Source organism: Cyanistes caeruleus, chromosome 13 (genome assembly GCF_971803275.1).
Source record: "Cyanistes caeruleus chromosome 13, bCyaCae1.hap1.1, whole genome shotgun sequence".
Taxonomy (NCBI): domain Eukaryota; kingdom Metazoa; phylum Chordata; class Aves; order Passeriformes; family Paridae; genus Cyanistes; species Cyanistes caeruleus.
The window spans coordinates 16544672-16557357 of NC_141713.1; the positions used below are offsets into that span (position 1 = coordinate 16544672).

Here is a 12686-nt window from a genome sequence, read left to right on the forward strand (position 1 = left end):
CCAAGACAGGATTCCAGTCTTCTCACAGCATCCTCTCAGGGTATGAGAGCAGCTATCTAGGCTCTCACACAGAGAGCAAGTGGTTAAAAACCAGGGCTTGTCTGGTACATGCCCCAGTGGGAGGGGACCCTTGCTGCAGCACACAACTGTTCATAATTCGGGTGTGATTTGCACCTTACAGAGAGCCACCGTCTTTAGAGGATGTTTAAAGTGACTGTGGCACCTGAGGCTGGAAGTGTCATGTGCCATGGCTCCTTGTAGGAGTTAACAAGTTCTGTTCTGTCCACTTTTTTGCAGTGTTTTACTTGTCATTTTTGCTCAGAAGTGTTATTTTCAACACCTTTACTGTTTTAATTTCTTATTCTTCTGATTCACGTGTTGTTTTGGAGAGAGAGCATCCTCTATCTTGGTTTTCTCATCCTGTGTCCTCCAGGCATCTCATACTCATGATGCCATCACCGAGGCTGCTCAGCTGATGAAGGAGGCTGTAGATGACATCATGGTCACTTTAAATGAAGCTGCAAGTGAAGTGGGCATGGTTGGAGGTATGGTAGACTCGATTGCAGAGGCAATGACCAAGGTGAGCACAGAAATTGCATTCTTTGTGCTTGAAAGCTGATCCACATTGCAGAGCTTTGGACAAACTGGTAGTGATTCAGTGGTCAGTCATGAAATGCTGTCATAGGAAACCTGAAGATGATTTGATTTTACATATTGTGAAATAAAACTGATGTGGGCCATGGTGCTCATGTTTACAACCTGCATGGTACCTGTCAGTACAATTCCTACAAAATAGTTTGTTCAGTAATATTCTGGCATTTAACTATTATCTTAGGTCAAGTGACCTCTTATTTTTGCTTCCTTTTTTTACCTTATCTTTCATATTAGTCTCTAAAATGAGTAGCAGGCCAACCTTGAAGCAAGTTACTTTCAGAGAAGATGAAATGCTCTGCTGTGCTTTGTAATGCATTCTGCTGAAGATGTATAGTTGCAAAGTGTACATGAGTTCAGTCCAAATATTTGGCTTTTCCTATCCTGACTTAAAGATTGAAGACTTTAGCACATAAAGAAATTTTACATAATCTTCTGGCATGAACATTTTGGTTTGTAACTGTTGCACTTTTCTTTCTCTCTTAGCTGAGAAGAGCAGATTGTTTGATGTTGCATGAGAAGCAGACCTCATGCTCAAAAATTTTGCACTGTATGTTCTCTGTATCTTCCACATTTATAATCTGGGCTCAAGTATTTGCTGAGCTTCTCTGTACATCCTGGTGCACTATTTTCACTTGCATATCTTGAGAGAGAGGAGATCATTGAATTGAATATATAATACTATTTTACCATTGCCTGTACAGTATGCTGTTTATTGTGACTTTTTAATGCTGTGTTTTCCCTTCTGTCTTGCAGCTGGATGAAGGTACACCTCCAGATCCAAAAGGAACTTTTGTTGATTATCAGACCACTGTGGTGAAATACTCTAAAGCTATTGCTGTTACAGCACAGGAAATGGTAAGAAATCATCTTTACAAGGTCCAAACTCAGTGTACATAAGGAATGTGGAATTATTTGCTCAGTGCTGAGACACTTTTGATCATCAAATTTTCAATAACCTTCTCTCTTTTGGTGTAATGGAGCAAAAGAAGTGATGATTTTGCTGATTTAACTCATGCATCTTAGTGGTGTGATCATAGAGGGGTCCTCTACAGGAGGAGCACTGAATTGTATTGTGGCTCTTCTGCACAAAAGCTCTTTATTTGGCTCATTTTTGAGGAAAAACAAAGGAAAACCACATGCTTTTTCATCAGCCCATTTAACTGGGCTGAAATGCCACCTTTTGTTTATCAATGACTTCAGGATACTCTCACACTTACTGTTTCATGCAGCCAGTGAAATAACATCAGTATTTACAGAGCCCTATAATGTTTAATGAATGAATGCAGATTAATATCCAACACTGTCCTTTTCTTTACTTTCTATGACTCACCTGGGTTTAAAAAAAAGTGACACCTGTTGAATTGAGCTTTTTCTTGACTTGTGTTTCACAGAAATGCATAATGTGTTTTCACTTGGAGCAGTACTGTAGTTGCTGATTTGTTGTTGAGAGAGTTGAGGTGACTGTTCATGAGTGCTACAGACAGGATTTTCCACAGTTGATTGCTCTTGCAGTCAAGACAGGTCCATGATTCTGCTATCTATAAAAGGAGAAATTTGTCTAAAATTAGTTTTGTCCCAGGGATGGATCTCCATTGTTTTTACTTACATTAATTTGAGACAGAAGAACTATCTCTGTTAAAGGATAGGAATTTACTAAAGAGAGATTCAGTTATTTGTACTGACATTCTACTGAGACATTCTATGTCATCCTGAGTATTTCTCCATCCTGTTCCCTCATCTGAGATGTGTTTTGCATTGGTCCTCAGATGTTTTCCATTTCCATACTTCCACATCTCAGCTGAGGCTGATGGGGGTTAGCTTACCTTTGACAACATAAGGTGGCTGTGGCACACAAACCCCACTTTCCTTCCCAGTCTGAATAACTGTACCTGGCCAGTGGCCCCTGTGTGTCAAAGGGAGTGAAGTATTGGCTCTAACTGCTGCTCTTTGATTCCTCTGTATGTGCAGCAGCTGCCCAGTTGCCATGACTCTAATAAAGCATGTTTGCTTGAGTTTCCTCTGGAATTCTTGCTGGAGACACGTCCCTTCCATGGCAAGTGGATTACCCCATTTTATCAGCGTGCCCAAAACAGATGAGTGTGCTTCTAATCTGGGGTGTATTAACAAGTTATTCTCATGCCTGTCAATTTTCTTTTTCTCTTGCCTGTGTTCTTGTTTCAGATGACTAAGTCGGTTACTAACCCGGAGGAGCTGGGCGGACTTGCATCGCAAATGACCAATGACTATGGGCATTTGGCTCTCCAGGGCCGAATGGCTGCAGCTACAGCAGAACCAGAGGAGGTCTGCAGTTTTTAGACCTCTTTATTCTCTGTACACGGTGGTGTTAACAAGAGGGTTCTTTTACTGTGATGAACACAGTAAAGATGACAAGCCTTGTTTTCAGAATTGCCCCATCAAGGAACAGAAACCCTTTGTCAGAATCTCTGTCTGGCTTTAGAAAGAAACAGGTCAGGATAAGAGTGGATAATTTCACTGACCACAACAGAACCTCCTAAATTACTTGGGGCTTTCACTTACAGGCAACTTCCAGATACAAAGAAAACTCTTAAAACTTTTAATTTGTTACTATGTGGCTTTGTGGCTTTCCTTCAGTCTTGCATGTTATGACAAGTTACAAATATGTATATGCTTTTTTTATCTTGCCTGTAAGTGATTTTAAGTATAACTTCCTATCCTGAAAGTGAGATTCATGCAAGCATTTGTTGAAGGACATCCTCCATAGCTCAGAGTTGGAATGTGATGTGAGAGAAGCATCTTACTTGTCTTGTGCTAAGTGAGGAGGGTGGCTGTTCACCTCAGTTGCATTAACCTGTTGTGGGAGTTGCTGCACCTTGTCTGAGCACAACTGCACAGGTCTTTCATCCCTCTCTTCTTACTGAAGCATAGACAAATTTTGTCAAATGGGGTCAGAGGGTATCTTACCTTCTCCAGATGTATCAGATTTTTTACATAAAAGTCCTTTAAAGAGTTTTTGACCTTGTGCTTACACATCCTGCTGATACACATACTTAAATATTTTGTGCTCAGTAGCTATGTGAAAAGCAATGGCTTACACTTGGTTCAGTATTGTTAAACTGAATTACCATTTCTGCATGTTACTTTGTGCCTGAGGTTAAAATAATTCCATTTGTGATACTAATGGCTGTGATTCCTGCTCATGTATTAATCCCAAATCACACTGGAATGATGGCATACATGCAGGAACTACAACTATCATGTTTCAAAACAGGGACCACACATCTTTGGATTATTAATAAATCAGAAGCAGTAATAGCAGGATTGAGTGCTCCACATGGATGTGGTTGATTCTGGAGAGTGAAGACCGTGCAAGGTTCAAAACCAAGCAAAGAGAACCACATAGTTACATACATTTTGACCCAGTTTCAGCAATGTACAGTACTGTGTGCTTTTTACCTGTTGCACATACCTTGAGTAGAGCTCACACTGGCAGGGCAGTTCTGGACCACGTGGTAGTGTTGTGTAAATGTGAAGTCGTGTGTGCTTGAGTTATGTCTGTTTGACTAGGTCTTACCCCTTCTCTTTCCCAGGCTCCAGGTCATTCTTGCCCTGTTTCATCAGGGAGCCTTTTATAGGGTTATGTTTCATGTGTAGATGGAATTACATCTGTGTTTTCTGATCTTTGCAGAGGATATAGTGGTGGGAGGAATATTGACCAGACACAGTGTTTCCATTTCTGTTGACACAGTGTACCCGCATGACATTTATTTAATTGCTTTCTTCTTCCTTCCTTTTTCCCTATGCCTTCTTTACCATCTAGATTGGGTTCCAGATCAAGACTCGGGTGCAGGAACTTGGCCATGGGTGTATCTTTCTTGTGCAAAAAGCTGGAGCTCTCCAGATTTGCCCTACAGACAGCTACACCAAAAGGGAGTTGATAGAATGTGCTCGTGCTGTCACAGAAAAGGTAAGATAGCTTTCCTTGGTACCCCATGATGTTTGTCTACCAAGCTTCCACTGGGAGTAAACCAGTCAAACTGGATTCAGGAAACTGTTTCTTTTAACTTTGCATTGTACTACAGTAGTGTCTGAATTACCCAAAGGTCTTAATTTTCTTTCAAGTATTCAGTTTTCATGTGCTGGATTAGCCCATGATTTGTCCTTCCTCAGGCCTTGAAATAAAACTTCAACCTCCTGTCAGAGGGAGATTGGTCCAAACCAATATCCTAAGATGTGAGATGGCTCTTGTGCCTTGTGAGGCACTCCCTGGCCACAGTTACTGTGAGGTTGGTCAGTGATGTGTTGTTTCATGTTGCAATCTGCTCCCCTTTTAGGAGAGGGTCACAGTAACTGCCTAGAAGTGCATCTTCAATCTCTGTCAGGCTTCTTGTCCCTTGGAAACATCCCCTTCAAATAAATGTCCTGGGTAGTTTTGTTGAAGCTTTTTTATGGCATCTCTCTCCTATTGTTGGACACAAGCACTGGGAGTTGGTGCCAGCAGCTTTCAGATTTCACCCAATTCATTCAGCCTGTGTTAATGTGCTCTCAGCTGTACCAATTTCATGATGTATCCCAGGAGCAGTGACAATTCCACCTTAAGGCAGGGGTAGACAGTACCTTGTAAGTAAAGTTAAAGCTGATAGAGTAGTAATAATTCACAGGACCAACTTTCTGTTTGTTGCTTTTTGCTGTTTCTAGGTCTCCTTGGTTTTATCTGCCCTCCAGGCAGGGAACAAAGGCACACAAGCCTGTATTACTGCAGCCAGTGCTGTGTCTGGGATAATTGCAGATCTGGACACCACTATCATGTTTGCTACTGCTGGAACCCTTAATGCTGAGAACAATGAATCATTTGCAGATCACAGGTCAGTGTTGCTGAAAATGATGGAAGAAAGCATGCACAGGGGAAGAGTGGAACTGGCAGGAGGGAATGGACATGGAGAAAAATTTTTACCTTTTTGGATTCCTGTTAATGAAATTGAATGAGGCAAGAGAGTGAGAGGAGAAATAGGAAATGTGGGACTTGACTTGGTTGTGAACTGCATGTTCAAAATTATTTCTTCTTTTACCCAGATGTTGCTTTGGATTTGTTGTCCTGACACGCCAAAACATGGATATGGGTGGGAGGGTGGTGGGGACTCCTGACCAGGACATACTCTCTGTTCCTGTTGCCATTCTTCCTTCTACCTTCCTCACCTGTGATTACTTTCATTTTTCTTACAATATGCTGATCAATGTGGATGTTCAACATCTGGTACTTTTCTCATAGCATGGCCAGATTTTCTTTTAGTTTTCCAATACAATGCTCTTCAATACTACTTCCCAATCTATTTCTTCTCAAGATGGGCTGATTTTATTACACTGCCCTACATTTGCCCTAAATGCTCTGCTGCTTTTTTAATAGTTGTTGCTTTGTTTTGGTTTTTAACTTACACCCTTGGCATATATTATGTTATGAATGGACACTGGTATGATGATTTAGATCAGCTCTTTCATGTAGCTGTTAGTCACCACAACACTGGAAAACACATTTTTCCCCTATTCTCCTTTTCCACTCTTTCTCTGCTTCCTATTCTTTTTGCTACAGGGAAAATATCCTGAAAACAGCAAAAGCTTTAGTTGAAGACACAAAATTGTTGGTTTCTGGTGCTGCCTCAAGTCAGGACAAACTGGCCCAAGCAGCTCAGTCATCTGCTAACACCATCACTCAGCTTGCCGAGGTAGTAAAATTGGGAGCAGCTAGCTTGGGATCTGATGATCCTGAAACACAGGTGAGATATTTTAAGATTTTCTGATGCTCTTATAGAGAACAGTTTTCATTTTGTAGAACTTTGTGTGACTTCTGCTTTTAAGCAACACAAGATTGTTCATCTCCTCTGGGACTTTTCTGGGTTTACTCAGATATCACTTGTTTAGAATACAGTCAAGAGCCTTAAGCATTGAGTGAAACTATTCAGGCCCTTGTGTAACCCTTCTGCTTTCATTTCACCTGTGTTCCATCTGGGATGCTTCTGGCAAAGTACTTGGCTCATTTTTATTAACTTGTGGTTGCAATTCTGGCTCATCCCACTTTAGTTCTGAAGAGCTTGCAGGTCTTTAAAGCTGCTTATCCAGCTTATGTCTGGACTGTGCACTGTATTATTTGTGTGGGCTGACAAACTGTTGCCATTCCCCAGCTCTATCTGTCTTGATTTTCAATTAACTCTACAACTTTTCCGTGTGGATTACCCATAATATGTCTTCAGTTGTTTGTTTGGATCTCAGTGAAACGGAGGCAGGCAAGCATATTGCAGATGTTTGAAAAAAATAGATTTTTTTAGCTGTGTTCTAAAAATCACACCCTCATGCAGACAGCCTTTATTGCCTGAGCCTTATAACTGTTTCTCATTCCATAGGTTGTTCTGATCAATGCTATCAAAGATGTTGCAAAGGCCCTTTCTGATCTCATTGGTGCTACCAAAGGAGCTGCCAGCAAACCAGCAGATGATCCATCCATGTACCAGCTGAAAGGTGCTGCCAAGGTAAAACCTTATTCTCACATTTTATTGGAAAGTGTCTGTGCAATCACATTTGATAAACATGTGGGACTTTGACTTCAGCAATTTCTGATTGCCTGAAAACTCATTTCTTTATTTAATTATCATGGTATCATGGCCAGCACAAGAATTGGTATTTAGTCCTGTAACAAGTAGAATTAATGAAGTCTCTTAGGCCCTATTAGAAGTAACAACACTTCCCAGTTTAATTTACCTTGCTTCACACCCTGCCATCTCTAAAAACAGGAGGAAGGATTCACATGTTATTGTCTTCACTTCTCTCTTCTTCAGGTGATGGTAACAAATGTCACATCCCTCTTGAAGACTGTTAAAGCAGTAGAAGATGAAGCTACTCGAGGAACAAGAGCTCTTGAGGCCACAATTGAGTACATCAAACAGGAGCTCACGGTACAGAACTAAATAGTTGTAGTGGGTTTTGCAAGTATGTCCTTATACAAAGCTGGGAGCAACTGCTTCCTTTTTCTTTAGACCTTAAGCTTTCAGTACAGATCCTGTTTTCTGATCTGATGCTGTTCACTTTTTTTTGATCCTGGCTTTGGTAGTGTCTTCTCAGCATCACTCTCATACTGTGTCTGCAGTTTAAACTTGTTTCTATTTTTCCTTTATTATGTAAAGATCCTACCTGTGATACATGGCCTGCTGTTGATATTCTGTGTCAGCAGGAATTAATGATAGTGTGGAATTCTCTCCCAAATTAGGTGTTATACCATGAGGTTTTTTACTAGCATAGTAGTGAGTGACACAAATTAACACCTGCATGTTTGTGGAGAAGCCTGATTTTTATACTTCCTTTACTTACAGTTCATTTTTGTAAAATAAACCCTGTAGACACAGTCTTCAGCAGGAAATGCTTTGTTGCATAGCCTGTGGATTAGCAATTCTTACACCATAACTGCACTGTCATCATTTTGTCTTGTCAAATGCTCTCCATCAAACACTCAGTTGTCACTATGTGAACAAAGCTGTTGTAATGAGAAAATTTATTTTAAAATATTTTCTTATTAAATATCTGTTTATAGTCATTGGGCTTTCATATGGCAGTCATAAAACCTGATCTGGTACCTGATCAGGGGTGTTCTGTACAGTATTTCACAAGTTGCACCCATGTATCCTCATGAAGGCCTGGCTGTTGCATCCCATCCTGTAACTCTGAGCTGAAACCTGTTCAGATCTGTCATTGGAGGATTGTGCATTCTCCTGTGTTTCTCAATTTGGCTGGTATCTGTTTGAAATGTTCCTCTTTTGTCAGCATTGCCAAGGGATGGTCCTGTGGTTGTGATGTTGTCATCTCACTCATGGAGAGACCAGAGAGTGGCTCATAGGTACTCAAGAAAATGTGTCAGGCTTGATGTGGAATTTCAGGGGCTGACTCTGAGCAACACTGAGGGATGTCTTCACATGTATAACTAGAATTCATTTTTTAACATTGCTTCTGTTTCTGGAGAGATGAAGTGAAAAACTGATTAACTGGGAGCACACGATGGACCAGGCTCATTTTTGTCCAGACATTCTGAAACCACTGGCCTGCTTAGGTTGCACTGTGTGTGATCAAGAAACCTCCTGATTAATTGTGCACTCCAAATTGCTCCTGCACAGTAAGAGTGGTAAAGCAAATACAGACCTAAGCTCAGGAAAATACGTAATCAAAGTAAGGTTGCTCAGCTCTTGCTACCTATATCTTCCTAGAGTTCCTGTATTCCAGAATTCATGCATTGTTAGGGAATTTGAACTATTTTCACATGATTCACCCTGCACAATTATATCTTTAGGTTTCTAAGGGAGACTAAATATAGCCTAAGAGACAACGCTCCACCTCTGCTTTAAGACATGTTTGAATACTTGAATGCTGATGTTCTCAGTCTCTACTGCTCTGTGCTATCAACAAGCACTTGGTAGGGCCTAACCTTTGCAGGGGAAGGATCTCCTCATGTGAGTAACCAGCCTAAACAGCAGTCAGGATGAGAAAAGAATATAATGAAAGGAACAGTTAATTCTTTTCATCTGGTAAGGCTCTGAACAGCTGCCTGTAAACTGTCATGTGGGTAGTTCAGTGCAGATGAGATGAATGGGTGTTAACCTTTTTTATTGTCTCCTTCCATCAACTTATTGTTACTCTCTGGTGTCTGTAGGTGAGCAGGTTTATCAGATCCAGGCCCATGGCAAGCAGGAATGATCTCCAAGTGCTCCAAATGTGTTTCTGATTTCCTGCTGTTCAAAGGCTGCTTCCGTTTGGTGTCTCTTCCTCACGATTGCTTTGACTTGAGTGGTGTCAGACTTTCCTTCTGCTTTTACTTTCAGGTGTTTCAGTCGAGCGAGGTTCCAGAAAAGACATCGACACCTGAAGAATCAATCCGGATGACGAAAGGAATCACCATGGCAACTGCCAAAGCTGTTGCAGCTGGGAACTCATGCAGGCAGGAGGATGTGATTGCTACAGCAAATCTGAGCCGCAAAGCAGTAGCTGACATGCTAACAGCTTGTAAGGTAAAGACTCCCTTCCTTGCCTAAGACTGACCTTGTTGTGTTTGTGTGCTTCTAAATCCATGGAACATTATGTATTCTGTTCAGTTTTCTGTTTTTCATATGAGAAAGTTAATGGGTAAGATAATTTTAAGGGAACCTGTCTCAGAAAGGATTTTTTTGTGCCATGCATACAAAAAAACCCCAGCACTAATATTCACTGTTTTCTTTTTGTGAAAATGAGGAATTTTATTTGGGCTGCAATTTCCTGGTTTCCAGTCAGAAGACAATCTGTGCAAGTAGTAGAATATACAAATATTCCTGTGGTCACAAATATAATTTCAGTATTCCTAGAACAGTGAAAAGAATGGTGAAAGAAATCACTCTGATCTATGCTTAACAGTTATTTTCCTCCTGTTGGTTTGCTCAATTTCCTTTCTGTTTTTCAAAATTGTGTGTAATTTTTATTGCAAATTTTTTAATAAAAATAGCTGTCGCCCTCTGAATATAGTGTAGATCTGTTTTCTACACTGTGTGCTACATAAATGACTGTTAAGCCATTTGGCTTTGTTCTGAGGATAAAAAAAATCTAGGCATAAATTATTAAAAAATAGGATTATGAATATCTCATTCCTTTCAATTTTCAGTAGTGAATGTAGTAGTAAACTGCCTTTGCCTGTAAATCATAGTTATTTACTTCTATCTTTCCAGGTATGGAAGGTGACAGTGAAATAATGGTGCTGTCTGTGTGGTATCTGACTTTCAGTATTTGGCCAGATCCTAACTGCCTACATCAGTCCCAGATTGATTTTTAACCTAATACTGCCCAAACAGAAGGGTTATGTTTGTTTTAAAAATTATCCCCTTTCAAAAGTACAAGTGTTAACTTAGAACTGACTTTATACAAAGGTATTGAATGAAAATTTTGATATTGACCTAGTTTTGTAGCAGTTTTTTAGTGTCTAACAATTCTTGACCACTTTGCATGCTTCAGATTTGTCTTTCCAAACAGGATTCTCAGGAATGGAATCCTCTAAGTTATAAAACACTTTCATGCATGCATAGCCCAGTACATGCTTTCAAACATCTATTTATGAACATACCTTTTTTAAAGTTTCTATGTTCACATTTTCTATCAGTTAATTTAATGATTCTGAATGGTTTGTGCATTGTAAGTGGCTGACAGGATGAAACTTCCTGCAAATGGAACAGTGGAGGTCAGGGATGCTGGAAAAGCCTTTGTGATCTCCCAGGGAATTGTTTTCACAAAGAATGGAGTCTACAGAAGGAAAAGAGTTGGGAATCCTTTCACTTGCCTGTAATGATATAGTGCTAAGCCTAAGATCTAGTCTACTTTCTTAAGACCAAGAGCATTTATTGGACAGGCAGGAATAAAAGTCTGCAAGAATATTAATTTTATGTATTATCTAAAATGTATGAGAAAATAGCTGTAGCATTTAACAAATATTTTAAGTACACAGTTTGAACCAGACTTGATTTAGGAAATCTTGTTTCTACAAATTTTGCTCAGTCTTGGACATCTTTACGCCATTAATTGTATAAATTGATTACTGGATATGGCATTTCCATGATAAGCCACATTCCTTGAATTTTTGGGATAGGAACCAGCAGCCTGAGCCCTACTATGCTGTAAAAGCTGTGTGATACAATGGAACTTGGGTTTTGTGACAAACACTGGAGGGGTTTTATAGTGATATTAAGCTACTCTGTAGAATTAGCACTGATAAATTATCAGATTTTTATGTTCTTTGGGCCAAGACAAAAGTGCATGTGTATGATCTATGGCAGAATTGTACAGAACATAGTTCTGACTTCCCCAGCATCAGGAATTTGAATGTGAGTTCTATTTAACTGCCCATAGCCAAAGGCAAGTTGTATGAGGAGTTTGAATTAACAGTTATATAGATGTCTGGGTGCTTGGTCTGCTATGGATGAATTTACAGTGCTCATTACTAATTCAGGTCTTGTAAGCAGATGCTATTTCAAAATAGGATAATAATTCAATAAGGATGCTTATTGTGGGATGTACTGAGACAGCTCTTATTAAAGTCAGTGGAAATGTTATGATTGCATTTATTGAAATCTAGAGTAGGCCCTAAGGTAACAATTTTTTATTACATATTTGTATAAAATAATGCAGTAATTAACCTGTGCATGGTTATTTTAGTGAAAAGGAAACAGATATGAAAAGCCCATCAAATCCATAGGAAGCAATGGAAGTGAGCACCCACTCAGTGCATTCCATGGGCAGTGGACAGTGGGAAACAACTTCACCCCTTTCCTCAGCACTGGCTGGGCTGCTGCAGGTGGCACTGGAGGCAGCTGGGCAGAGCTGGGCTGGTTCAGCCAGGGGACAGATGGCTCTGGGGGAGCTCCCTGCAGCCCCTCAAACACACCTTCCTCCACAGGGCACCCAGGGGTGCTGATGGCACAGGAGCTGTGCCAGGGCTGGGTAGTGCTGGCTGCCTGCTGGGGAAGTGTGTGGAGAGGAAATGAGGGCTGAGAGTGAAGGAGGCCTCAGCATGAGGAAACAAATGTGTGTTCTGGTTATTCAGACATGTTTCAGTTTGAGATGGGTGGGCAGACCTTCTGCCCAAGGCTGGAAGAGAAGATATTTCTGTTGAGAGTCCTCACTGGTGTAGTGAGATGTGTGTTCAGATGTTTCTGGGTTATGAAAATGATTTCCTAAAATGACTTTTGTCACCTCCTTAGGCTGCTGTGAAGTATATGGAATTTATACTGAACCTTAAAAATGCTCCCAAAATACTCTGATACCAGTCATGCCTATGTATGAAAAACATAGAAGGAACTTGATATTTCCCTCCTACAGATGCTTACTCTAATTCCCTGTGCTACAGTAATATTTAGGTGCAGAAGAGACATTTTAGGATGCTTTACAGTGTATGTGTAAGAAACACTCGGGGGCCCTTTACCCTGTTTGAAAGTTAAAAAAAATAAACCAAAACTGTTCTGAACTTTTTGGCCTTTGGCAGCTCATTTGAAGTATGCTGGAGA

The 12686-nt window shown here is 40.4% G+C and overlaps 1 protein-coding gene across 7 annotated transcripts in view; it reads left to right on the forward strand.

Annotated features, from left to right (window-relative positions):
- Window positions 1-12686, forward strand: part of TLN2 (talin 2) — a 133368-nt gene that overhangs the window by 102070 nt on the left and 18612 nt on the right. For 6 of the 7 annotated variants that reach the window (XM_086849224.1, XM_086849222.1, XM_086849223.1 and 3 more), the window contains 9 exons: window positions 434-580; window positions 1408-1509; window positions 2836-2955; window positions 4454-4600; window positions 5332-5498; window positions 6221-6404; window positions 7029-7154; window positions 7461-7577; window positions 9489-9674. In XM_086849224.1, coding sequence (XP_086705350.1) covers window positions 434-580; window positions 1408-1509; window positions 2836-2955; window positions 4454-4600; window positions 5332-5498; window positions 6221-6404; window positions 7029-7154; window positions 7461-7577; window positions 9489-9674 — 1296 coding nt within the window. The remainder of the gene's footprint in view (window positions 1-433; window positions 581-1407; window positions 1510-2835; window positions 2956-4453; window positions 4601-5331; window positions 5499-6220; window positions 6405-7028; window positions 7155-7460; window positions 7578-9488; window positions 9675-12686) is intronic. The other variant, XM_086849226.1, reaches the window with a different exon arrangement.